The 27,213-nt window shown below is 50.1% G+C and overlaps 1 protein-coding gene across 20 annotated transcripts; it reads left to right on the plus strand.

The window, feature by feature from the left end:
• Positions 1-4,977: 4,977 nt before the first annotated feature.
• Positions 4,978-27,213, plus strand: lmo7b (LIM domain 7b). Of its 20 annotated transcripts, none has more exons than XM_081701069.1 (31): positions 4,978-5,081; positions 5,414-5,499; positions 6,662-6,732; positions 6,906-6,975; positions 7,397-7,503; positions 8,697-8,727; positions 9,686-9,799; positions 10,213-10,363; positions 10,812-10,983; positions 13,775-13,804; positions 14,378-14,576; positions 15,949-16,097; positions 16,247-16,832; positions 17,113-17,358; positions 17,905-18,013; positions 19,133-19,294; positions 20,382-20,554; positions 20,777-20,840; positions 21,062-21,121; positions 21,655-21,696; positions 21,921-21,946; positions 22,052-22,159; positions 22,764-22,865; positions 23,260-23,456; positions 23,886-23,930; positions 24,091-24,146; positions 24,261-24,426; positions 24,590-24,832; positions 25,197-25,305; positions 25,949-26,054; positions 26,550-27,213. In XM_081701069.1, exons 2-31 carry the CDS (start codon positions 5,431-5,433, stop codon positions 26,570-26,572), a joined length of 3,786 nt encoding a protein of 1,261 aa, XP_081557195.1. In that variant the 5' UTR covers positions 4,978-5,081; positions 5,414-5,430; the 3' UTR covers positions 26,573-27,213. The 20 variants fall into 20 exon arrangements, with proteins under 20 accessions (XP_081557195.1, XP_081557197.1, XP_081557203.1 ...); XM_081701071.1 differs by having other exon boundaries at positions 22,058-22,159; XM_081701077.1 differs by having other exon boundaries at positions 14,378-14,510.

The raw sequence follows: 27,213 nt of genomic DNA on the forward strand, positions 1-27,213 counted from the left end.
CACTTCTTTATACTCGTACACCCTCGGCTGCATCTCCCAGTTATGTCACATTTTACTCGGGCATGCTTTCCTTGCGCTGCACCCACAGAGACGTCACTGTCATGCTACAGAATTAATCCGCCTCCCCATAGCCACTAAGCCTTGCTTCACACACCATGCGGTCCCCCCGCCAGAAGCCCCGCTGGGCTGATTCAGTGATGCCATGCCGTGCTATGAGCTCATGGATTCTCTGCTGACTGACATCACTACTGTCCTTCATGTACACTTTCAGTGCGGGACTGACCTTCTTAAAGCATGGTCCACTTACCGACCACTTTGAGACTCAATGGGAAATACGAGGGACTGTCCTCGGTTTCATTTTCCATGAGCTCATGCTGTGTCTCTGACACATGTGATGTGGAAAATATTCTCTTTAAAATGCAGATTGCAATCCCTCACTCCTTCAATCTCTCATTCCTTCAATCCCTCACTCCTTCAATCTCACTCCTTCAATCTCTCACTCCTTCAATCCCTCACTCCTTCAATCCCTCAACTCTTTCAATCTCTCACTCCTTCAATCCTTCACTCCTTCAAACTCACTCCTTCAATCTCTCACTCCTTCAAATTCTCACTCCTTCAATCCTTCACTCTTTCAAACGTTCACTCCTTCAATCTCTCACTCCTTCAAACCCGCACTCCTTCATTCACACTGCCCCAAAATACCTCCCATGTCAGCCTGGCCTCAGATCCTGGTGAGTCTGACCAGTGTGTCTGAACTGATGCATGGCTACTGTAGAATGACTGCAGGGATTGCTTGTAGCGTGTGCAGCCTCTGGACACATGCACTGGAGGGGGCTCCCCCTGACTTTCTGCCCCTACGGATTCCACGACAGGGGGTCAGTAAGACAACGCATGTCACTTTCTCTCCAGGGTCCTTTTAAGGACAGACATTCACAAATATGTACATGCTCACACACACACAAATGCTCAAACACACACACACACACACACACACATACAGAGGCAGAGATGATTTAACTGTTCCACTTAACATAATTCATCACAGCACCATTAGTCATTTACCTAACATTGATATGACTTCAACATCCTAATTGTCCTGAACATAAATAGTCATCACAATCATGCCTGGTTAACAATCAACAAGGAATCTAGGAAATAACTTTTCTAAATTTGCCAACTCTGAATCACAGAAATTTTATGTCTATGTAGTTTTCTGCTTGTCATCACATATTTTTCAAATTAGGTTATGCCAAGTTCTAGGGTGGGTGTGGTGTGTTTGTGTGTGTGTGTGTATGTGTATGTGTGTCTGTGTGTGTGCGCTTGCATATGGGCGGATTTGTGTATGTGTGTGTGCACATGGGTGAGTTTGTGAGTGTGTGTGTTTGTGTGTGTGTGCATGCACATGTTAAAAAGACCAGAATTTGCCCTTGGCTAGACTAACACAGCTGGCTGTGGCCCCTCCCACTGTTGTTCTGCAGTGCCAGGTCAGGACAAAGCAGCAGTGTTCAGAGTTCTGGTGCCTCTGCTGCACACACACACCCACCCACACACACACTCACACACACACACACACACACACCCACACACACACACACACACACACACACACACACACACACACACACACACCCACATACACACACACACACACACACTCAACAGCTGGGCAGCTCCAGGTGAAACACACCGCCGGCCTTTGGCCAGAGACAACAACACTCACACACTCCCCCACACACACATTTTTATTACTATCTTTGTGGGCTGATTCCATTGACTCTAAGCTTGAAGCCTAACCTTGACTTCAGAAAGCAAAGGCCAGTCTTTTGGCTCTTTTACTTTTTCAAATAAAAGCTCCATAGAACATGGCCCATGTAAGATTCCACAGCTCGGCCTTAACCTGACGCAAGATAAAGACCATGCATGAAACAGAAGGAATAAAATAGGGACTTAAAATTAAAATAGCACTAAAAATCTAAAAATGATCTGCTTGCTGAGAGCTCCCTTAGTGTTACTGGCAGCCATGAGGAAATATGAGAGAGAGAGAGAGAGAGAGAGAGAGAGAGAGAGAGAGAGAGAGAGAGAGAGAGATATGGCTTCTGTAGATCTAAGCACAGTGCAAAGCTGCCTGACAGCTCAGTCCAGATGTTTATTTTGTTGGTATTGGCCTCCATCTTCAGTGTTTACTGAATGAATGCTTCTGACGCAAGTCCACAATGCTCGTTATACTCGTTCACGCAACGGCCTTCGTTTATTTATTCGGACATCAATACCTGTTTGGTAACTGTGCGCTTTCATAAACACGCGTGTGCTGTTCACCGTCCATCCATACCCACTCAGCAAAGAACAAAGTAGACAGCTGTTTTTGCCTGATGAAGTCCATTAGCATCCCTGACAAATGTCGCCAACCTCTGTGCTCAAATATCTCATTCGTCCTTCGCATCCTTTTTTCCCTCAAAGGGCCGTGGCCTTGGCGCCCAAGGATACGACTGTGACGATGACCTCGTCACTCTGCTCCCCTGCCCTGGACGGCAGCACCTGTTTCAGAGTTGAGTCTGAGGTGCGGCTTGACTGTGATGGAGTGGCGAAAGGGGATGTCTTGTAAAAGGAAGCAGACGGTGACCTAAACCGCTGACGGCCTCTGACAAAACTGCTCCAAACCTGGCGGATGCTTAAAATACCCGAACACGAATGATATACTGTTTTTTTGCTTTTTTCTTTTTCTACCAAGGCGAGAGATACGTGTGGTACGTCAATTAGCAAAAAAAGGTCAGGCCTTTCGAGACGACAGTACACATCTGAGAGAGAGCGAGGGGGCGGGGGGTTGGGTTAGTGCTAAAGGACTGCAGCCCTTAAACACTTGACCTCCTTCTGGACACCTTCACATTGCTGTGGACCTGTGAAGTCAAAGGCACATGTTTGCCTGAGAAAAAGCCATGAAAAACATGCAGATTTGCCACTGCATTTGACACTGCATGTCTGGCAAAGAACTCTTCATATTGATATTTATATTGAAACATACTGATGGGATGTTGGCTTATGCATCGTATATCTGACCTAGGATCAGCTTCCTTGCTCTGATTTGAATCTTACATGTTTAAAGAGAAGTAAGGGTAGTTTGAGATCAGTGCTAAAAGGTGACTGTCAAATGCATCCTGCAAAGCCCTTATTGCATGAGAGAGATGTCACAGAAGTAAGACACTTCTGTTTTGTATGTGTATGTGTGTGTGTGTGTGTGTGTGTGTGTGTGTGTGTGTGTGTGTGTGTGTGTGTGTGTGTGTATGTGTGAGAGATTATCAGACAGTGGGCTAGTCACACAGGAAACCAGTGGGCAGACAGCCTGAGCTTTGGTTACAGAACTTCCTGTCGCTGGGTGAAGCGCTTCCTGTTCTTGCTCCAGCTGTTGAAAAACTGATCTCTATACAAATTAGAACCTCATTAACAGATTCTCTCGCCACCTAATTATAGCACCTTATCAAAGAGAGGGCAATCTCATGTCGCCCCTTGGCCCCATCACTTATACCCCTACCCCTATGGTTTGCCTGTTCATGGCTAGAGTTAATTCTCCCTATTCTTGCTGGTATAGAAGAGTAGTGCAAAATGTTAGGACTGCATGGCTCTCCAAATGACCAAAGTAACCCACAAATGCAACATTTTCTCTGTTAATAAAGATTTTTTTGTCATTTTTTGCATTATCTTTAATGTCATTTCAGTGTATTATGGTTCTTTTCTTCATAACAAGAGTAATAAAATTGGCCGTACTATGTTGAGATCTTGGCAGCTAGCTAGTTAATGTTTCATCGTTGTTGTTTATTTATGCATGACAATTGTGGATATTTTCATGTTGCCTGCCCCTGCCCAAAATGCATATGATGGCCCAAACTGTAACTAAAGTCCTGCAGTGAGGTTGCTGAACTTTATCACTCCTCTAATATCAGTGCAGACTTCCAGGGTTGCCTACAGCGTTGTAGTCTGGTAATAAAACAGTTATTTTTTAAAGGGTGACTAAGCTGGAAACAACGGCAAAAGGATACCAGTAACACACGCAGGAGGGGATGGCATATTGTAAATATGGAAATCAGGCAAAAGCTGGAGTCTATTTACATAAAAGACTACTGATGATGTATCGTGTTTTTGAAGGGTCAGCCCTTTTTGCGGAGGAAAGTTTCAACTTTGACCCCTTGTGACTCCAGAGGGGCAAGGGACACTCCAAAATAAGGCAGTGGTTGGGGGGGGGGGGCACACAGGACACGTACTGCGGGGGGGGGGGGGGGGGGGTCTCGAGCCGGGGGGGGGGGGCTCTAGGAACTGATTGTAAATTTATAAATAATATTAAAATGAAAAAGGCCCTCCACTCTGCCTCTCACAGTGGGGCCCAGAGGTTTGCGCAACAGCACTGAAACAAGGGCAGGGTTAAACGGAAGACGTGAAAAGGACCGGGCCTTCACTGCACTCCTGTTAAAACGTGCCTGGTAAATGAAGTGTTAACTATCCGGCTGTGCAAAAGGTTTCCTGACGTACACTAGAAAACGCTTCCCTCTAATAAAATGTTTTGGCCGACACAATCTGGACTCGAAGTCAGTGAACTCAAAGATTCACTGCAGCACTGAGTGAGGTGGAATCTTCTTTAAAAAAAAAAAAAAAAAAAAGCCTTTGCGGACAAACGCCACCCGCAAAGATAACACTGGCGAAGATGGTGGTGCAAATATGACTGGAAATAGCCTGTTGAGTTTACGATCGGGCGCTCAACACAAGAGGTTCTGTTTATGTGTCAAAACGCCTGCAGCTTCAGTGGGAATGTCTATGTGGTCCAACAGACCCAGACGACATTAAAACAGCCTAGACACCGCGTTTTCATCCACGCTTGTGTGAGGTGTGTATTTGGCGCCACCTTCCGTCATTCCACAGCGTGACACCTGCAATTAATTTAATCCCAGTAGTGGACTTTCTCATTAAGAGGGCGTGACCTCTTTAAAACCGCTTCAAACGGTGAGGCTCGACTTTCGAATAGCGCCTTGACGACGGCAGTATTTAATCGAGCACTTCAGCTTGCACGTTTCTGGAGTTTGGCGGTCTTAAAACGGGTAGGTTGAGTGTTCACTCTGGAGCAGGAGAAGAACTAGATCCGGATACATTTTTGAGAGGAACTCGACGAGCAGCTTTTTCATGTAGGGATGATGGGGACAGGGCACGGCGCGCACACGCACACACACACACACACGTCGGCGGGAAACAAAACTTTAGCTCCTCTCACTGCAACCCACCTGTAAATGACACCCGAGCACTTGCAGTATATATATATATCAAATTAAAAGCGAGAAACTCGTGTGCATATACGTTTTGTGGCACGCGATGTTGTCGGAGGACAGTTTGCAACAAGATTCACGTGCTGGTTTAATTTGTGCACGCCACACAGAGCGCAGCTGCTCGGCGATGGAGTGGCGCGGGCTGTCGGCGGGAAGCTGTGAGACGGCGTTCGCCGAAGCGCGCCGATGGCTGGAGGTGAGGCGCAAGCACGTGGAGACGGTCGCCGGGGGAACGCCTGTGTGTCGTGCGAGCAAGGCGATGTCGAACCTGCATGCGGTCTGAGTGGCCAAGAAGACTAACATGAAACTTGGGTGTTTTTTGTTTTTTTTATGCTTTAGCCGATATCTCTCTCTTTTTTTATTTATTTTTTATTTTTTTGCATCACTATACAAATCCAAACGTCGCACGCGCCTGAGCCGGTGCAGTGTTTTATGCAGTCGGTACGGGCGTAATGCAGCGCGTGAAGCCCTCAGCGTGTATTTCCTGTGTTCGTCTGAGTGCATCGCTCGATTTTCTAGACCTTCTTGTTATTTTTATCGCAGTCTGCTGCTTGGCATCCGCTTTGGACGCTTGTATGCACTTAAACTTTTAATAAGCTCTGCATGTTTAATATCAAATGGACGCTTATGATTCTTTGGTGGACGTGGCTGTGCTATAGTGCTGTAAATAACTTCCTGCATAAAAAAAAGTGATGCCGTTTCCTTTTCTTTCTGCCCCTGTTGTCTGGCTGAGATGTAGTTTAGCTTTGCTGTGAACTGACAGGTGGTGACGTGTTGGGCTACTGAGTATACCAGAAGGCGATGCTAATCTGTAGCCCATACCGCTCCACATCTATAAAGGCCCTCATCACCATTTGTCATTCCCCTCATGGCTGTTAGGGGTAGTGGGGTTGTGTTGAGCTCGGCGGCTCGTTGGTGGGCCCTCAGCCCGAACCCGAAGGCCTATAGAGGGGCGTCCTGAGGCAGGCCTGCCCTGCGCTGTGTGCGAATGCCCGTTGCGTGGGTTGCCCCACTCCCCAAATGGTGCAGTTTGGGTGCTTGATTTGTGTCGTTCCAGCCGTTTAGCGGCGTTTGAACGTACAGGACTGGCGTTGTTGTTTTATATAGTAGTATAGGTTTTGCTGCTGTTTTTGTTTACTGGACATGACCTTAAAAATCGCTTTATTGCGGCTTCACGTGTGATTATAACGTGACTACGTTTTTAAGGGTAGTTAAAGTAACCCGGAGAGATTAGACGATATTTTGATTGCAGGACTTGTAATAAGATCCATTTTACTCGTTTACGCGTCGTGTGTGGGGTCAGAGTTTGTCCTCTTAACTGTGCGTGCGTTTCTGCCCCATCCTTGACCTTCACACAGGTAGTAACGGGAAAGACGTTTGGGAGCAGCAACTTCCGGTCAGCGCTGGAGAACGGAGTCTTGCTATGCGAGTGAGTGTTCCAGCCTGTCCTCCTTTTGCCGGATTGCGATTCCTTGCGAATTGCGGAGCAGCCCGTGACTGCCATAAAGCCAGCACAGCGGGGCAGCGTGCGGCCGGGTGTCCTGGGCTGCTTTGTGCCGTAGGGGCGTCCCGTTCACGTTCTCCCTGTCTGCGTTCCTGCAGCCTGATCAACAAGCTGAAGCCTGGCATCATCAGGAGAGTGAACCGGCTGTCCACGCCCATGGCGGGCTTGGTGAGTGGCCTTTCCCCGGCCTCCATTTGAGTTCTTGCTTGCCGTTTTGCAGCGGAGGCGCTGAAAGGTAAGTGCAGACAGGCCTGGTTGCTTTAGATGCTGCTTTCTGATGTTGGCAGGTCTTGTAGGATCAGAGGCGTGTGTGGAGATTAAATATTGGTCTTGTGGGCCAGTGGTGTCTGTGTACACACTCTTCATCCCCGTCTACTGGGGTTCCCGTTTAGTTTTCCTTTTGCTACCCGGTCGTATTGGGATGGCCTACGCTTGCTCCCACGCGCTCTGGCCTCTATTTTGGCATGTTCCCGTCTATCGGCCGTGTCCTAGGTGTGGGCTAAACTCCACTCTGGAACTCTGCAACCCGATACTGCTCCCTGTGTGTGAAACCAGCGCCTCCTAACCACCTCAGTTGTGCTCTCCGCAGGACAACGTGAACGTCTTCCTCAGGGCTTGTGGGAAGCTCGGCCTGAACCACTCTCAGCTCTTCCATCCCGGGGACCTGCAGGACATCTCCAACCGTGTCACCGTCAGGTAAGCTCGTGATAGAAGGTCCGTGGCTTGGGGTTTTGGAAGTAATCTAAGGAACGAAGAAGCGCGCGAGTAATACCTTTTTGGTCCCTTTTTTCGCCTGGATCTTTGGTATTTTACAAAAGAGAAATTCTTTAATGCAATTGCTGTTTAGTTCCTCACTAGATGGGATTAAACCACGAAGCGCTTGTGCACACGTTGCTTCCAGTTCCCGATGAAAGCTGTTGTGTATAGAGTTGAGAAAGGTCAGGTGTTTCTTTTGCCAGTCATTTGCATGCCGTTTGCCCAGAGGGTCATTAACCGTCATTAGCTGTCAGGTTCGTGCTGCCCGGGCGGAAAACTAGGCGCACCTCCATCTTTTTTGTTCTTTCTGCACGTCATTATGCCGTCTGGTGTCAAAGACCCGACGTCGAACCTCGTCTGACCGGCCGACTGCCGCTCCGCGGAGAATACTTGAAGCCGGGGGCCTGCTTGCGTGGGGCAACGCACTGGAATGCCTTCCAGGTGGTCTTGTGACGCAGTTTGGTCAGCATGGCCGAGGCACGACTCCGGAACTCAGAAATGCAGTGCAGACCCCCTCCCACCCTGGTTGCCAGGATGTAGACTGTCACCCCTAATGAATGGAACTGTTTAGAAAGGATGTCAGAACTGCAGACCTACCTATTTAAAAAAAAAAAAAAAAAAAAAAAAAAAATCCCTTTTAATTAATTAATTTTGTTTTTAAAGCATTAACATGTCTGCATGTGTATATGCTTGGTTTAGTCACAGAAGGAGGCCCGCACCGGTAGATTTCATGTTCTGGTAATTGGCTGTGAGGCAGCCTTGGTGGGCATGTGTCTTCCAAATTTAGCCACGGTGGATCCCCCTTTGAAACCCCGCACTACGGTGTAACTATAGCGGCCCTGTTTGGGATGGGTGGCTATGTTTAACAGACTTTCACATGCCCTGTACAGCTCGCCTTTCATGAGGCTATTTATGGCTCTTTATGGTTCCGATCACCTCCTAGAGCGTGACGTGGCCAGCATCGACATCCCGGTTGCGTTTTTAGTCTGGGTGTAGGCATATCCGTTTAACGCGATGACTGACGCACAGCTCGTGACTGTGGGTGGCTTCAGTTACTGTCGCCGCTGCCTTGGCGAGCAGTTGCCCGGCTGACCGGACCACTCATTGGTCTCGCTGTCTTTCCTTCCCCGCAGGTGTGAGGAGACCACCAGGAGGCTGAAAAACGTAAGTGGGACTTTTGCAGAACTTCTTCGCTGTCGTTGCGCACGCCTGTGTTGGCCAAGTGCGGGAGTGCCATTTGAATAGATAATCGCTATTTGAATAGCAAAGTTCTTTGAATTTCAGAACTGATATTGAGGTTCGGTGGCTCGAGTTTGAGTTTCAAGCACCTGTGGATGTGTGTGTGGGTGTTATCTTGCTGTGCCCTGCGCAGGAAGTGGACGGTCTCTCGCCGAGCCTCTAAAGGGGGTCCGGGTGGTTGTTCATGCTTTGCATGTGGTTTTACGTCACCACTTGATTGGACTTGATTGACCATAAATGCATTTAAAAAATGTTGTTTATTTTTTAATTTATTGTTAAAGACCAGTCACGCTTCTGGTTGGGAGTGTTTGTTGATGCACAATCTCGTGACCCTGTGTGATAATGTTGGATTGTGGGTGGGTGTGTGTGGGTGAAGGGTGGGTGTTGTTCAGAGAGGCAAAGAGCTGTCTGGAAAAGGAGAGACAAAAGGGATATTGGAACACAGAGCCATTCATCTCTCTCACACACACACACACACACACACACACACACACACACACACACACAGCTTGCAAACAGAGTGCTGGAGGCTTGGGGATTGGCTTTAGCCGTGACTTCAAAACTAGGCTTTATGGCTTTATAAATGCCAACTATATGCCGTAATGGTCCTAATACGGAGACGTCCGGACTAGTGGGATGAAATGCCTGGATAAAACCCCCCCCCAGAGACCGGTGAGTATGTTTCACATCCACTTTATTCCACCACTGTAAATCCGCTCCCAGCCGCACTGCTAGCGCAGAGCAGTAACGCATGTCTGTCCTCATCTGAGCCCGCAGTTTCCGCGGCGAGCACGTATTTATCGAGCGGCATCGACGGCCTTCCCGCACCCCACCCCGGGGCTTTGTTTAGCTCGTGTGTGTGTGTGTGTGTGTGTGTGTGTAGGTTCTGATTACCATATACTGGCTGGGTAGGAAGGCTCAGGCTGACTCCGCCTACGACGGCCCACAGCTCAACTTCAAAGCTTTCGAAGGCCTGCTGGGCGTTGCCTTGTCCAAGGTAGGCGGGACCAGGGCGAGGGGACCGACTGGGTGTGCACGTGTTTGACGCTGTGTGCAGCTGTGCCACAGATGTGCTAGCGTGCCCTAGTGCGAATTGTTTATGCCTAGAGCTGGTCTCCAAAATGGCTGAACAGTGAACTGGTTAAGTAAACGGCATTGGCTGCTCTGTGGTTATTGTAACATTCTGTTCATGTAAGTCAGTAATTTATCTTGGTAGGGAAAATTAATCATTGCAACCTGTCGACTTCAAATCCACTCGGTGCAAGACGCCTAAATCGTTCAGCCTCGTTCTCCCCAGTCATGTGTACCACTCAGCCTAGCGGGCCGGGGCGATGGCATGGGGCTCTGGAGAAGCGGGCGAGTCTGCGTAGCTTCGTTAGCAGGTTTCAGGCTCTGGGTCTGCTGCTCCAGGTCCTGGAGGAGTCGTCGTGCCCCAAGGCTGGTCCGAGGGACGGCAGCGAGGCGCGGGATCGCCTGGCGGCCTACAGGAGGGAGGACTCCGCGGAAAGCCTGGACAGCCCGAGTGCAGACTCGGATTCTAACCTGTTGGTGACCAGCGAAGGTAGAACGAAGGGGCGGGGGCTGCTGGTGAAGTCGCATCATATATTGCAAAGTGCATTTTAAATGTTCAATTACTGCAAGATCTGGTGCTTTTATTTTAAAACTTTGATAGTTAAGCGGTTGGTGTGTGTGTGTGTGTGTACGGTCTTCTGCTGGGAGGTTTGTGTGAGGACAAAACGGTTCAGAAGTTTTCAGATCTGCAGATGTTCGTAAGCTTCTGTAAACTCCTGCAACGGCGTAACTGTCAAGCGTGCGTTAATGAGCGTTCCGCACCCATGACTCATCCCTTCACCCACACTGCTCACACAAGTGTAACATTCCTAGCCGTAGCGTGGGCGGCGCTCCGCGCGCAGTCCCGCGCCCTTCGTCAGTCGAGTACTGCGCACGTCTCTGCTCTCCCGGACCGTTCCTCAAAAACTCTCGTCCCTCCTCCTCGCTCTTCTCCGCAGGGTTCGGAAGCGACGCAGAGGCCGAACGCTGCTTTAGGATGTCCGACGGCAGCCGGAGCGAAACCGGCCCCGCTCCTGCTGGAGACTGGGGTGATGTCCCACCCTCCCTGAGAAGGAAACGGGCCGAGCGTCACGAAGCGGACTGCCGGGACCCTGTGCCTCCTCTCCCCAGGTAACACTCTCGCCGGTTTGGTTTAACAGCGTATTTGAGCACATCCCCGACAGCCCTGGTCGTGGTGTCCTCACTTTTTATGTACGTGTTTGTGCGTTGCGTTCGCTTCCCATCTCCTGGCTTTAGTGAAAACGGACGGGGCTTGGTTGAGCCCCGCCTTGACCTCCCTCCTGCTTCTGCCTTCCACCAATGGGCACGCGCTTACCAGAGCGACACGGATTCCGACTCTGACCGCCCGGAACCGGACCCCGTGCAGGACGACCTCGCGAGCCGCCGGTTTCGCTCAACGATCTCCGCGACGCCTGTGAACTACACTGTGCCTCTGAACCCGAAGAGGACCTGGCTTTGCCCCTCGGTGACCCCAAGTGCTCGGAGGTCATGGGTCACTGTGTCGGGCGCCTCGCAGCCCGCTGCGGTTCCTCTCGCAAGGTCGATCCCGAACTCAGGTTTTGGAGTGGCCTGCTGTGTTAACACTTGTGCTCCTGCACACGCGTCGCCTGACTTTTTTATTACCATTTTGGCTGCCGAAAAGCGACCCATGTTCGCCCACGACCCTCGACCTTCATGTGCTGTGTATGGTGGACTTCTATAGCATGCTCTGAACACCCGTTCTGTTCTTAATCCCGCTCTGACTTTGCGATGGAATCTCACTAAATAGTATTTTGGCATATTAACGCTCTTCCGTGTGTTCCACTAACCTTTTACTCAACACTGATTCTCTGAGGAGCCCGAGGGCTGACTAACCTTTCTGGTGTGTACTCGCCACGTACCTGCGTGTGATTTTAAAAAAAAAAAAAAAAATATTATTCGCTTTTCCCCTGACCCGACCTTGCATGTTTAAAGGACGTCTCTGATTTGCACGGACAGCGCTGTCCCGGAGGGTCCCGTGCCCCGCGTCCCCTGCGGAGCGAGCGGGCGAGCCCCTGTCGAGGAGCTGCTGCTGCTGCAGGCGCTCAGCGAGGCGTCGAGCGACTCCGATGAAGGCCGGGGCACGGCTGACCCAGTCCGCGACGACCTCTACAGCCGCAGGCTGTCGCGGTCTGCCCGTCGGACCCCCGCCGACTCGGACAAGTTCCTGCCCAGACACTGGACCCCCAAAGAGGACTCTGGCGTACGTGGGGTCAGGCTGTCTTCCCAGCGTGGGTCCTGGTACAGGAAGTTCCAGGGCTTCAGGTTGGTTCCGCTGGCTGTGTGCTGGAAGGACGGCTGATGCCTGCCGGTGCCATGTGCATGGATACTCCCTCGCGTCCCTTTATGTTTTCATGATGACAGGTCTTTTTAAATGGGGCTTAAGTTTCATGGCTTTGCTTCTAGTATTTCCTCTGTGTCTATAACTTTTTACGATCTTCCTCCTCCTCTTTTCTCCCCGCCTGTCTCGGCCTTTAGCCAGAAGACATCTGGCTCGTCTGAGGAAGACTCCGATTACGACGTCACTCCCTGGCTGGGTGCGCCAGGCTCCCGACCCCCCAACCCCGTCTGAGACTCAAGAAGCTTGCATGTGTCTTACGACGTAATGCCCCCAGGCCCTTAGGGTTGGGGCTCTTCTGTTCCTGGAACCCTTCAGTAGGGTAACTGCTGCTGGCCTGGCTCAGGTGTACCGAGAGTCTGGAACATCCGAATGTGGACCATCCAGGCAGATTTGAGGTCTGCGATGGGAACATGTGCCCGGTGGCTCCCTAAGCCACACGTAGGGAAACGGACATAAGGCTCATTTTGCTTAAGGCTGAAAGAGTAATTACCAAAGTATAAATATGTGAAGGTGAGAATTTAAGGCTCCTAATGCCAAGAAATTTAACGTTCACTTGGCTGCCCTTGCACTATTTTGGCACGTTAGCTGATTGTACCGGCTGCCGCGCTGGTTTGGACTCCCACGCTGACTGGTATCTCATCTCAGGAAGGTTCTGGCTCAGGCGCTGTGCCTTCTGACGGCTGGAAGGGAACACGCTTTTGAAGCAAAAATGAGCGTGCAGATCCAGAACAAGATCTGTAGAAATGTCTGGAAAAAGGAGACATTACCGGAGAGTGTAACAAGCTCATCCTTTTCCGGCAGGATTTTTGAGCGAACTACTGGAATCAAATTAACGGAAACCAATTTTTGATTTGTGGCGTGTTGGCGTGGTACAGCTGGAGTACTGGGATTCTGAACTCTGCACTAATGTGGATGACCGGACTGAAGTGTTTTATTTCTGCGGGGTTTGTTTCTGGCCTTCCAGAGTTTACAGGTCACCGTTTTGTTTCGGTTCATCCTGACGACGCGTGCTACCTGATCGGCCTCCTGGTGAAGGGGTCCGTTTCACAGCAGGGTCCCGACCAGGTGTCTCTGCCAGCATGGCGGTTGACATTCAGCTTGCTGTCTTGAGCCAATAAAAAAAAAAAAAAGTGATGAATGCGTTTTGGAGCGAATTCTCTCTGACCTCTCGCAGGTATGAAAGTGGAGGCCCACCGTCCTCTGAGATTTGGCACAGGCATGGAAAGAGTTGTGTTCGTGGTTCTCTGGATTGTGCAGTATTTAATAAAAGTTTCTTGCTGACATTTGACTTCAATTTCATGGTCTTAAACTGATATTACAACAAAAGGAAGATCTTAAGTGTTGTATTTATACGCTTTGCCCTGTAAAATCTCTACAAATAAAAGTGTAAAGGAATCGTGCCAAATAGTTTGTTTTGAGAGGAAAGAAGTGTTTCCTCCTAACCTGCGCTTGCCAGGTGAGTGAGCTACAGATGCGCTGGTACCGTCTCTGGCTCAAAGCTTTACTCCTGATTTACCCTGAGCTGTTCTCTTCATCTCCTAGAGCCCCCGTGAGCCAATCACACCTGTGTGGGTAAGTGTGCTTTGTTGGTTTTCCGGTGGATGTTTTGTTCATTTGCCGCGTTCACTGGCCAAGCCGCCATTTTTTAATTTATTTATTTATTTATTTTTTTGATGCGCCCATACTGTTGCTACGTCTGCTGCTGTTGCTAGCTTGTGGTGTCTTTGGCACCCAGGACTTGTTCCGCCCTCAATTTCTCTCTGAAGTTCCACGGATCCCCAGTTTGGTGCATTCAGCTTGTAGCTGCTGTTTTTCTGTGCTGCCTGCCTGTAGTGTTCCGCCGTGTCCGTTCTGTGGAGTCTTTGTGCGACGGTGTGTGTTTTGAGCCATGTATATTAAAAATGCCGAGAGCAGAGTCTTATGGTGTCTTCTACCTGCTTACCTCTTCCTTTTTCGTGTGTGTGTGTGCGGGCTTTTGGCTGCTGTGGAATATGAACTGTAATAAAATGATCCTGTAATAATAAAAAGAATTTGCAATCCACTGGCTTAAGGTCCTGCTGATTGAATCCTTTGAAGTGCCCAACCGAGCTCTTCTTGTCTCCGGGCATTTAATTAAACAAACAGTTCATTTCCGTAACCACACAGGAGCAAGAGCGTGAGTGACATCACCTCGGAGCCCGCGCGGCAGGAGTCCGACAGCAGACCGACCTTCGAGCCCTGGAGAGGTCACCGGGATGCAGCCAAAGGAGCGCCGGCGGGGCCCCCAGCTGCAGAGCAGGTGCAGTCACGGCAGACTCCACACGACCCGACCAGGGCTAAGGACGGTGAGGCCAGGTGGCAAGATGTGAGTGGCTCGTCCTTGTCCTAATCGGCTCCGCCTCCCTCCCGACGCGGAGGGCCGCGACACTGCTGCTCTGCGTGGCGCGTTCTTCCTGCTCCGCCTAGCCCCAGTCCGCTCCTCGTGATTTAACGAGCTCTCAGGTGCCGAATGGGGTCCGTTTAGACGGGGCAGCCGCTAAGCTCCTATAGACACCTGTGAGTGATTCTTAAGGGAACATAAGAGTTTAAGTTTGAGAGTTAGGTCCTTTTCGGACCTTTTTTCTTGTGACTTCTGGGCTTCTCGCTGGCATGCCACTGAAGCATTCAGATGCTGTGGGGTGCTTGTTGTCGTTTGCTGTTCTGCACACTACCCTTAGGGGGTGTCGGTGAGCTATAATCCAACGGCGGCGCTTATTGTCGAGCGTTGGAGCCTTAAGAGGTTTTAGCAAGGCACTTACAAAAATATTCACACCCCTGGTAAACATGAACTCAGTGGACTAAAAACAGCTTCTGCTTTTGATCTTTCATTTAAAATATTAACAAATGTCTAGCCTTTATTTGAAGCACAGCAGCGGAAAGGAGAAATCCAGAGCTTGGCAAGAAATTAACATTTTCCTCAACTAATGTTCTGGAATTTTCCATCTCCATGTAATGCTCTGTGCACCCTCTTAGAAAGCTTAACGAGTGGAGACTCAAGGGTGGGCCTCAGACCCTTCCCCAAACAGAACCTCGCCGAGTTCTTCAGCTCGTCCTGTGCGTTTAGGTCAGGGGGTTAGGCCACCACAGCAACACAGAATCAAGGGTTATCAGTGGATAATTTTTTTGGTGTGTGTGTTTAATTTTGAGGTGAGCTTTGGGGCATTGTCCTGCTGGGAGCTCCAACCACAGCCCCAGTTTGATACGAAACGAGCCGTCCAGGGCGTTTGGAAGGATAACCGTCCCCGCGTCACAGGTCCACCACCGTACTCGACCTTGTCTAATGTCCGGCTCCCCAGCCGTTTATCCTTGGAGTTCTTCCTTACCGTAGACACGTCTTCATCCGGGCAGATTCTTAATGTCTCCAGTTGCTTCACATGTTTATTGGTAGAAATGAGCATGCTCAGCTGTCAGTCTACTTCAGGTGGCGTTCACACAACAATGTCAAGGGCCATCAACAACCGTGGTCTGTCTTGTTCCTGTTTACCAGTGTGTTTTTTTTGGGCTCTATAATCTGGTGTACCAAATGTTGGGTTAAGATTAGATTTTTCAATATCTTTTTCTACCCCATTCATTCACATGTTCGAAAAACTCTCTTTAATCCAATTATTTCTCATATTTCTCAGTAATTGACTTTGCACCATTTTCACTCGTGGTTTCCCCACCCGGGCCTATAATCTCACTCCGTCATCTTCATCTAGGACTTGGACAGGTGGAAAAATCGCAGGCGCTGTGTGACCTCTGACCTGCACAGGAAGAAGGAGGAGCGAGAGCAGCTCCATCTCCTGGCTGGCATGGGAGGGGCTGACTACAGGAGCACAGCCCTGCACGGAGGGGTAGAGGAGGAGAGGTGACCCACAGTGCACTCCAGTCTCACTCTGCACATCTGCGCTCCAATTCATTTCGAGGATGTGCTATAATTGTTTCTAGTGTTGCTCTTCCTTTTTGGGTGGGTGGGTGTGATTTGGTGCCTTCTGTCTCTTTTTTTCTCCATCCCAGCCATCGGGAGGGTGTGCTTGCCATACGCCAGCACCTTCAGGCCGGACCTCGGGGCTCCTCTGCTGCCCAGGGGCCCTCCGGCAGAGGCGTACCCCCCTCACGGCCTCTTGTACCGAGAGAAGACCCCCGGCCGGCCTTCGCGCCGTCTGAGGCTTCTGCTTTGACGTCGAGCGGCGGCATGCCCAAGGCCGCGAGCTCGGCCGCACCTGGTTCCATAAGCGCGACGCCGGCAGACCCGGCGTCCACCTCTGTCTCACCACGCGAAACTGGAGCTTCCTCTCTCGCTAGCGATGCAACCGAAGGGGACCGTCCCGCTGACCAGGCCGACGGCTCTACAGCCGTGTTTTTCAGCCCGCCAGGGGACGTGGACCCGATGGAGACGTCCCTCGCTGACTGGCAGCGTCCGGTCCCTGTCTCGCGTGCTAAGTCCATGGAGGGCAGTCTTCCAGGGCGAGCGTACGCGTCCGACACTCTTCCCAAAGGCTTCCGGCGCTCGGAAGCTGGCTCACGCCTGTCCATGGGGGTCACACCGAGACCATTCAGAGCCAAGCCTTCCAAAGTGGCATCTTTGCCCAGGCTCTACTCTGTGAGTATTCGTGTGTGCGCGTATTGTGCTCTGTGTGAAGTTTACTGTTACTCCAAGCCTGATCGTCTTGCAGCCTATGAATAATGGAACATGGCCGTTTTGCAAAAAGTTACAAAGTAAGAAAAGTTACAAAGTAAGAATCCACTTTTTCACCTGCAGCCTAAGAAATTAGAATATGGGGGGGGGGGGGGTTTCGAATGCTGTTTTCGATCAGCACGACATCCGCGCATCCAGATGCGGTCGCTCGACTTGACGGGTTGTGCTCTCTTGCGGCCCGCAGACGGACGAGTCCCACGGGAGCCTCGCCAAAACCCAGCGAGAGCGACCCCGGCTCCCGGCCTCCTTCGGCAGCCAAGAGAAGGCCGAGACCCCCGACACGGAGGGCTGCGACGTCCAGACGAGGAAGAAAATGGAGCCGACGGATTCTGCTCCGACCATTCACTCCTTCGTGGCCACTAGCGCGGTAGCCGCGGCTCCCGCGCCTGAGGCCTACCCACAATCCTCCGCGTGGAGTGGCAGAGGGGAGGTGAGCCGGGTAGGGGCTGGAAGATCTTATTCCCCATAAGCCCCGTTTAATCCCTGTGGAATGGGGGGGGGGGGAGTGGTAAGAAACTAACGCCAGTTTGGTGCAGCGTGGAAGCGTGGTAAACTTTTTTTTTTGTTTAGGTGCTGTGGTGGGTGGATGCCTGACAGGTGCAGCAGTTACTGTAATTGTACGGGGAGAGTGGGGCTGGAACTACAGCGTAAGGAGCATGTTTAACCACGCAGTAACGTTAGACTGGCACTCGTGTAAACGGTGGGGGAGGGTTCAGAGCCAAGAGCCCTCATCGGTGTGTCGGAGCGCTCCGGTTTCCCTACGGAAGGCAGGTGACATGATAGCCGTGTGTCTCTCTCTCTCTCTCTCTCTCTCTCTCTCTCTCTCTCTCTCTCTCTCTCTCTCTCTCTCTCTCTCTCTCTCTCTCTCTCTCTCTCTCTCTCTCTCTCTCTCTCTCTCTCTCTCTCTCTCTCTCTCTCTCTCTCTCTCTCTCTCTCTCTCTCTCTCTCTCTCTCTCTCTCTCTCTCTCTCTCTCAGGTGTGTTACAGTGACTTGCGTGTCAGTCTCAATCAGAAGCCCGGCAGGGACTTTGGGCTTCAGACTGACTGGAACTCCACCGGCGTCTACATCCGATCTGTCCAGCCAGGTAACGCACGCGATACGACGCGCCCTGGCTGCCTGTCCTTGCTATAAAGGGCTTGTTTTTATGAATTGTCTAATGACTGCAGAGGGGAGTTTAATTTAATCCCAGGTAAGGTAATACTAAACTTTATTTTGATCAGAACGGGCTGAGTTGTTCTGTTTTGTTTTTTCTATTCCAAAGGCAGGCGTGTGTAAGGCCTTTTCTTTTTTCCTTTTACAGTAATTAGTTCTTCACCTAGAAAGCACGAGTCTCTCGCTGGTGTGTCTCAGACGTTAATGACTGGAACTAATAGCAGTGGTCTGTTTGGTCTGTTTGTGCTGGTTGGAGAGGTGTTGTGTGAACCCAGTGTTATGGTTGGCTTTACAGGAGAAAGCCATTCACTACAGTTTCGATGTCCCCTCTGGGAAGAGACCATTACTTGATTAGGGGTGTGTGTGTGTGTGTGTGTGTGTGTGTGTGTTTCTCACTACTTCAAGAGAGAAGGGCGTATGTTTGCAATCAATCATTCAGTGAAGGTGTTGCTTACTGTGCATCAGCCTGATCTGTGTGTGCTGACGGCAAGATGGTGCTGGCCTGCTGCTCGCCTTAGGGGTGTGTGTGTGTGTGTGTGTATATTCATCCATCCGTCTATTATGTGCTCGTGTTTCTTGGCAGGTTGAGCAGGCAGGGCGTGGCACTAGTCAGACCAAGGTCACGGGTTCAGTTCATAGAGCACACGCGTACCATCATGCTACTAAATGTGGAAGTCGCTCTGCAGATGAGCGTCTGCCAGATCCCTTAAATGTTAATTAGGTTAGTCAGTCGTTAAAAACGTAACAAGTTTGTGTGTGTGTGTGTGTGTGTTAAATAAATAAATCAAGCTCAGTGGTAGAGTTGTCTTCTGCAGTAAAGTGTATTTTGTAAAGTACAAAATTTGGCATGAGAAGGTTGTACAAGAAACGTAAAACAAATTGTTTGAAAGTGTTTGACTTTTCTGCACTCAACAGGACTCGACTCTCAAGTTGCGCAACCTCTGAGAGCGAGCAGACATTCTTTACGTTCTAGAAGTCTCCACGGGCATGGTGGTCGCGCCGCGCAGGCCCCGGCTTACGGCCCCCTCTCCCTGCCCTCTGACCCCTCCAGGCGGCCCGGCTCAGCTCTGCCACCTGCAGGCGGGCGATGAGATTGTGTGCGTGGGTGGGCGCAGCGCGGCCGAGATGAGCTACGAGCAGTGGAAGGCATGCATGGATGCGGCCTTACACGAGGGCAAGCTGCTGATGGATGTGCGTCGCCATGGCCAGAACGGTGAGCCCCCCCACGACTCGTAACAATGGGGGCGTGGTTCTACGCCTGAAACTCCACCCTCCCGCGTAGCTCCCTCTAGATTCCCAGCTTCCCCTTGCATCACCCTGGCAAAGTTTCGTCGGCTATTCTTCCGAGCTGCACTGAACTGTCCGCATCGAGTCCTTTCCCCTTATCTTTAGTGTCGTTTTCGGTGCTCAAGCTGTGGTTTGATTAAAGGTGCGGTCTGCACTCGCAAAACGTAGTAAAGCTTATTGGCGCTCTAATTTCACGGCGCGCATGTTATAATCCTTTAGATCGGTCGGTGTTTCTGGATTTGGATGCTACTTGTGTCACACTTGTACTTTGTTCTCGTGTGCGCACACAGCCTCCCTGCAGTGCTGCAGTTTGGCTTCTAAGTAATTGGATAGTGACATCATTTTTATTGGTTTGTCTCGGTTCCAGTACACTGGATTTGAAATGGAAACCATGACTGGGGTTAAATTGCGGAGTGTCTGCTTCAGTTAAAGGCTATTTACATCTGTGTTTGGTGATCCACTGAGGAATCTCAGCCCTGTGTACATACATAGTCCTCCCATTTCAGGTAGCTGTAAGTATATGTATGGGGGGGGAAAGGCTGTGGTGGTTTTATTCTTCTGGTATGGTTTTAAAAAGCTGGCAATCTACAACTTAAATGTAGGAGTTATATATGATTACTTATAGATATAGACTGTAGTGCAGTCTATAACTCTTTTACTGTACCAGGATCAGGACTGTGGCTTTGCTCCCACAATCTGATGCTTGGCCTCTCTTCGTGGTTATCGAGGAAGGTGGTCTGTCCACATCTTCATTCTGTTCAGTTCACTTCTGTCATTATACAAATACGCAGCACAGTCTTATTTTAAGCAGAACTACTTGCCTTGCACAGTCTTTTTAGGAATTTAAGCACTTCTAGAATAAGAACACCAAGTCTGTTCCTTCCTGCTGCTGCACAGCAGTCATGCCTAAACTAGGACTAAAGCAGTAATTCCGCCAGAGACTACAGGCGTCCCTACAACATCCCTATCCAGATCCGATTGAATGTGTCGCCTTGTATGTGCTCCCAACCCAGGCTGGAACAGCGGACCCTCTTCCCTGCCGTTTAAAAGTGACAAGACCATCGATCTGACCAGCATGGACTCCACATCGGGAGGTGGCCCGGAGCGCCGCATCATGGACGCCGGCCACCCCGGCCTGCCCCTGGAGAAGGCGGGGGATGCGCAAGTCAACAGCCATCCTGCCAAAGTGAGTAGCGCGCCGAGAAGTGTCCCGTGACAGGAAGCCTTGGAGCCATTCATCTTCGATTAGCCCCATCGAGTGAGGTTTAACGGAAAAAAACATTTTGTAGTTCATAAAGCCGTGTACATTGAATGTGTAAGCAGCAGGAGAAGTGCGTTGCAGTATGTGCAGGAATGAACTTGTGTGCGTGATGGATGTCCAGTGTCGTAACCTCTACATGTTCTGCAGGGTTTACCGTTAAAAGCAAAGAATGGAAGCATCCGCGATGGTCCAGCGATGACGAGAAATAAAGGTAACAGCCGTTTTTGTACTTGTGCGCTGTTAACTTTTGTTTAAAATTTTTTTTTTTCCGGTGTTTGCTCCACCAAATCTGTCTACTGCATCTGTAGTGCATGGGTGCCAACCATGGATAATTCCAGCAACACGTGTCACTTATGCATGACAGTTTAACAGTACCAGAGTGCTTCATGTGCCTGCCCTTCACTCTCTACCCTCCTCCGTCCACCTGTGTAGAATATGAGCATGTAATTATGCAAAATCGCAGAAGGAGGTTGGAGTTTTTCACGCAGAAAGGTAAACCCAGTCTTGGCGGCTTTAGGCATCAGCGAGCTTGTGCTTTGTTGGGTTGCTGAGTGCTTCCAGTTAATCCAGGGCAGTTGGGTGGTGGCTTTGAGGGGGATATCTGTAGCGTGCAGTTGTAATGTGCTTTTCAGGTTCTGTTGCAGTGTACTCCTTGGTTTGTGTAATGCTCACCTCTGCACCAGTGAAACTGTGCATAACGTTTCTTTCAACCTTTTAAATCAAATTTTAATGAATTTACATGCTGCATACCTCAATAGAATGACGGTTATCAAATGTTAAGTAAAATTAATTGAAATCAAAGATGCAGTAAAATATAGGTTTCTGAATTTTAATGAAGTTTTGCTTTCAGCCAAATCCTATGGCCAATACTGTAAAGACTCCTGGCCATCGTACAGTGGCAGCATGTTTCACGCAAGGGTCAACAGTACAACATTTGAAATGCTTGGAAATATTTGAAGGGGGCTCACATCAGTCCTGATGATGATGATGATGATGATGATGTCAATCTTGTACCCCCCCCCCAGGTTCCTCTGGGTGCATGGTGGACTCTTGGGTCTACCTTTGTGGTAAATACAGTGTGTGCCGTGGTGCTGTGCGCTCTTCACACGACCGTGCCAGCGGTCTGATCAGCTCACTGCTCAAATGCGTTTTGGAGCTTTTAATGCTTGAACGTAATCAGTGGCAACGACTGTTTCCAAATGTCTGTGGGGGTGCTGTGATCTGTAGGAGTGCTCGGTAGTGTTTGCTGGCTGTGTCTTCACTGTTTAACGTTTTGCTTCCGACTCCCCAGGAGGTTCAGAGTCTGCCATATCGGATGTAAGTCAATACCGCTCATCCTCTCGTAGATCAATAATTGTGGGTTGGTTGATCGGTGATCGATTGACTGGTCTCCTGAACGTTCCGCGTCTCCCCTGCTGTTAGCTGCAGGTTCCCTCCATCGGCACGACGGCTTCGCGCTGGTCATGGGACGCCGAGGAGGAAAAGAGGAGACAGGAGAAGTGGCAGATGGTGCAGGAGCGCCTCCTGCAGGTAGGGCGGGGGGGTGCCGCATCTGACGCTGGATCTCTAGTGGGCAAAACGTCATTATGCTCAGTGCAGTGTACTTGAATTATGTGCAGCATTACAAATGCCAAGGAAGCAATGCATTAAAGCGAACCTGCACGTTGGCTACCACTTCTCATATTAAATATGTGCATTAATCATGTTACAACTGAAATGCAAATGTGATTTTTTTTTTAAATTATTTATTTTTAAAAACTTTATCCCCACCCCCACTGTAATTCCTAAATTAAGTGTATTTTGCATGTGGTGTGGCGTTTTTTGGGGGGTGGGAAATATAGTTCAAACCTCAGAATGAAATCTAGCTGGTGGTTGCGTTAAAGTAAAGGTTGCCTGGCACTCGCATCTGGCTCAGAGGCTGCGTCGCTCCTTGAGCGCGAAATGAAATCGGCTGTGAAAATGAGATTAGATCGGCCTCCCGGTCCCGATAGCCAGGAACACGGCTCTCTCGGCTGGGCGTGATTGGCTAGCCTTAATCGCCAGTAACGGGATTACCTGCCACCGGATCCGTTCTTGGTAAGTCTGCGCTAACAGACCTGATTTGTGTGTGTGTGTGTGTGTGTGTGTGTGTCAGGAGAAGTACAGACGTGATCAGGAGAGGCTAGAGGAAGAATGGAGACGCGCTCAGGCAGCAGCGGCAGGGCCACAGTGCGGCAGCCCCGAGACGCAGCCAGAAGTATTCCAACCCCCCCCTACAGCCTTCTCTAGCAGACCTGGCCACTCCCTTTAGTCACACCATGCTCCAAAGCCCTGCCCTCCATAGCCATGCATATTTAATATTCAGTCCGTCCTGCTGTGTGGGCAAAGTAACTGGTGGGCAAGCAGGACCGTAGAGAACTTCCCTGATGGGTAATGCTGTAAAACATTTGAAGCCAAAGAGTGCCTAAAATAAATAATTTTCAGCAGCCTTAATGGAGTGATTTACATGTAGAGTTTTGAGGCAAAGGGGCATTGGTGAGCAATATTTTGTCAACTTGGATTTCTTCTGGATCTGTAGCAGTAAACACTATTTCAAGTAAAATACAAGCAATTGATCCATTCTTTCTTCCCCCTCTATGGTCCACTTTTAGCAGAGAACCCCTCTGTCAAATGGAAACGCCACGGCTTACGCCCCGCCCCCTTTCTTCTGCCAATCGACTTCCTCCACTTTTGCTTTATCCGGTCAGCATGCTGGAGAGGCAGGGCCGGCACAGGGCGGACAGGTGACTAAACAACCAGCCTGTCGGACTAAGGAGGAGTGCGATTCGTCCACCAAAACCAGCCAATGGTGAGGGAGGGGAAACCCCTCGTTACGCGCGATGGTAGTTGGGGTGCAGGTTTTCTGACGCTGAAACGGAGATCGTAGTTGTGCGGCACTCCGAACGCATGTGCAGTGTATGTGTGAAGCTGCCTTTGCAAGTCTGCCTTTGTCATCAAAAACCAATCTTGATCCGGCATGCTAGCAATAGCCCTTGAGAAGAGGGAAAACTTGGGACTCGTCTTATTTAACTCAGTTTGTCAACACTAAGTGACTCTCTGAATGGTAGAAATGGAATAAGTCTCTGGGTAATTATAAAATGCAGTGCTACAGTAAGTCTCCTGCACATGATTGTGTCTGTGCATGATTCTGTGGTTGTGACTGTCTGCAATTGTCTGTGCGTCTCCTGCTATTCCTGCTTCTGCGCTGTTCATCACCTGCTGCTGAGCTGTGCATCAGGCCGTGTGAGTCCTATGGGTTTGCCAAGCATACAGCCTTGGACAGGTTGGTGTGCTCCTGCACTGTGGTGCAATGATCTCCACGTAGAACTCTTTGGTAGTTCATAAACATTACTACCACCAACGCAACGCTGATGCATTTGTGTGTGCTGTATTTTGTTAGTGATGATTTTAAAGCCACTCTTATTGGTTGATTTTGTTAACAGGAAGAAGTCCAGGTCTACCCCTTCGCTTGACAGCAGTCACAAGCAAGATTCCAGAGGTTGGGGCCCCTATCTGTTTGTTGTCCAGTGTAACTGACCGGACAGCTTGACTTTTTTTCCCTGCCCACAGACTTGATTGACTGTGCTTGTCCCTGTGTTGTGACTGGCTGCAGCGGCCGGTAAGAAGAACGGGCGCGTGTCCCAGGCAGAGCAGGAGCGCCGGCAGATCTTGGAGGAAATGAGGAAGACGACGCCACTCCACACCGACAGCAGCTGGATCCGCCAGCAGAGCACTGGCAGCGTCCACAAGGAGCCCATCGCCGCGGCGCCCGTGATGAGGTCGGTTATGTGACCTTCCCGTGTAGTGCTACTTGGGCATAAGCATGCGATTGGAGTCAAACTTGTGCATAAAGTTTGTTGCATGTCTGGTCCGTGCCCGATGCTCTTGCCCCTAGCCAGTGAGTGTCCTAAGACCCCTGTCTGCTCCCATGTGCCCCCACAGACACGAATCTCTGGACAACCTCCCCACCAGCAGCAGTGGCCGCCCCATGCCCCGGCAGTTCTCCACCCGCTGCAGCCTGGGCAGCACCGCCCCGTACCGGGGCTACTCCTCCCGCTGCAGCCTGGGGCCCGGCGCTGCCATCTTCTCCACCTCTTTTAGGCAGAGGTCCACCTCCGCCTCCCCGTCTCAGCCAGTCGGGCCTGACGCTGAGGACACTCCCCCCGGCTCACAGCAGAGCAGCAGGTACGGTCTAGTCTCAGCAGGGGTTGATGGTCCTGCCTTAAGGGCTTGTGGGTTATTGACCCAACTGTAATGGCTGCAGTGCGCTTTCTGGTATTTCCATGACGATAAGGACCACTTTTTTTTCTTTTTTTTTTTTCTTCCAAAAACATCAGTGTGAGCCTTGTTAAGTAACACTGCTGTAGTCGGTGGTGTAGGTCTTGTGTAGAATGAAGATTCACTGTAGCCATTCCCACGGGCTCCCAGAATACACCTGGTCGCATTTCTCACACGCACCGTTCACTTCAGAACAAAGGTACCTCACCACTGTCCAGGGGTCACTCTCTGGTGCTCGGTGTGGCGCAGCTAACTGTGGCGTGTCCTGCAGGCTGGTGAGCGGGAGACGTACGTGCTCACGCTGCAGTCGGCCCTTGGCTAAGGAAGCCGCTATGGTCGTCGAGTCCCTGGACCTGTACTTTCACATCGGGTGCTTTAAGGTGAGCCTGGAGGTCACCCGAGACCCCCCCCGGTGACCTGCCGCGCCACCTGCCTGGTCAGTTCACCAAACCCCCCCCCCAAATGGCAGACGTGGTCCATTGCGCACTCCGTACAGCATCAGTCTTGATCCCAACTGCACTGCTTATAGTGGAGAATTCTCCACTCTCTCTCAAGCACATCACATCTCCACACGGGCCTTGGTGGAGGGTCTGTTTCGCCTGATCTCAGATCTGTTGGATGGGTTTTACTTATGGATTCTAATCAAGCAACTGTTCCCCTCTCCTGACCCTGGGTCAATGTTGTCTTTTTAATCTCTGTTGTGTGGATTCACGGGGAACGAAACAGTCACTCTGGTGGTGGTGGTGGTGGTTGTGTTTTGTGTGGTTTCTTTGTTTTTTTTTGGTCTGCTCTGATCAACATCTTAGGAGGTATATTAACCTTCTGGGGTTCAGCGTTTGTGCTTTGTTGCAATTAACATCCAGTGTTAACGTCAGAGATTAAAACATGCATATATCGCAACGTGCATTTTCATGTCGTCACCGACATGTAAGCACGGGAGGGGTTAAATGGGTCCGTGAGTTTCGTGCAGAGTCCAGGTCCCCCCACTGTCCTGCCAGTCACGCTGAGCCTTCCCACCCCCAGTGCGTCAGCTGCAAACGTGACCTCGGCAGGGACTCTGAGGCCGGAGCTCAGGTGCGCGTGCGACGCAGACAGCTCTTCTGCGATGCCTGCTACGGCAGACTCCGAGGTGAGCGCGCCCTCTTCCACTTGCCGATGCCTTTCCGGAGCACCGTGCGTCTCCGCCCAAACACAGGCTGCTGTTTAGCAGGTGAAGTGCCACTGCGGCCGTGCTTTGGGGAAAAATGCACCCCCGATTTCCGTGCAAAAGCAAACAATGTGTGCAAAACTGCAGGAGCAACATGAGATGGATGGAAAATCTGAATACGTTTTAGGGCTTTGGGACTCTAATGAATAAGCAAAATGTCTGTTTCCCCCTTGCTACTTGTCATGGCTTTATATATTACATGCTGCATCCTTGAGACTGTAATCTTAATGTCATCTAATGAATTAAAGGTCTAAATCATATTTCTTTATGTGCAACAGCTCGGTACAAATGAAGGGTACTAAAACATTCTGACTGGGAGCCAAATGAACTCACTGCTGGAGTTTTTAGAATCTTCACACTAGTTCTCCAGCTTTATGGAAGTAGACATCTCATGAGTGTCTGTTCTTTTGCTCTCAGTGCGTCCCAGTCTCCCCGTGTGAGCAGGACGTCCATCACGGAGACGACACCCTGGGAAGTGCTCCTGGCACGGCAGCCGTAAGCACAACCTGATTTGTCAAGCAGTTGGTCATCGTTAGGGTCAACTTTCCAAGGCCTTCAGTTACATATGATCTATTGTTCATGTAGGTTATCCGTTCCAGTTTAACTGAAGGTGGAATATGTTTGCTTTGTTTGTGTGGTTTTGTTTGTTTTTGTTTTTTTTAAAGTTCCATTTGAGTAGAGTTTAATCATTCAGATTTGTGAATTAATCCAGCGTCTCCCTGTGTATGCAGTAATCAGGCAATGTCCTGTTAGTGGGTTGGTGTGGGAGGTGTTGGATTGTGATGGTGTTTTATAATTACTTAGACATATTTTCAGAACTTCATTGCATTACAGCTTAACAGGTACCTTTTTTGATCTGGTTTTTTTTTTTTTCCCCCCCCCACCCCACTCTGATTTATATAAAAATCATATACGTAATGTATGCAGTCGATATTAAACACAATTCAGGCACCTTGTTTTCTTGATCTTAAAATTCACAAGGTTTAATTTTGGGAGCAATTTTGTGTGGTTCCTGTTTTTGGGGAGATATATCGGTGTATCTTTAATTGCCTAATTTGTAAATAAAAAGTTATCTAAAGCA

The sequence above is a fragment of the Electrophorus electricus genome, chromosome 18 (assembly GCF_041902795.1).
Source record: "Electrophorus electricus isolate QZ-2024a chromosome 18, ASM4190279v1, whole genome shotgun sequence".
NCBI lineage: Eukaryota > Metazoa > Chordata > Actinopteri > Gymnotiformes > Gymnotidae > Electrophorus > Electrophorus electricus.

What these genes read in the sequence shown, in the direction of transcription:
- lmo7b (XM_081701069.1), top strand. Translation starts at nt 5,431, where the DNA reads ATGGAGTGGCGCGGGCTGTCGGCGGGAAGCTGTGAGACGGCGTTCGCC. An exon ending in CCTGTGCCTCCTCTCCCCAG is followed by an intron (nt 10,984 to 13,774) that starts GTAACACTCTCG and finishes TTCATCTCCTAG; the next exon opens with AGCCCCCGTGAGCCAATCAC. An exon ending in GCCGCGGCGCCCGTGATGAG is followed by an intron (nt 24,427 to 24,589) that starts GTCGGTTATGTG and finishes GTGCCCCCACAG; the next exon opens with ACACGAATCTCTGGACAACC.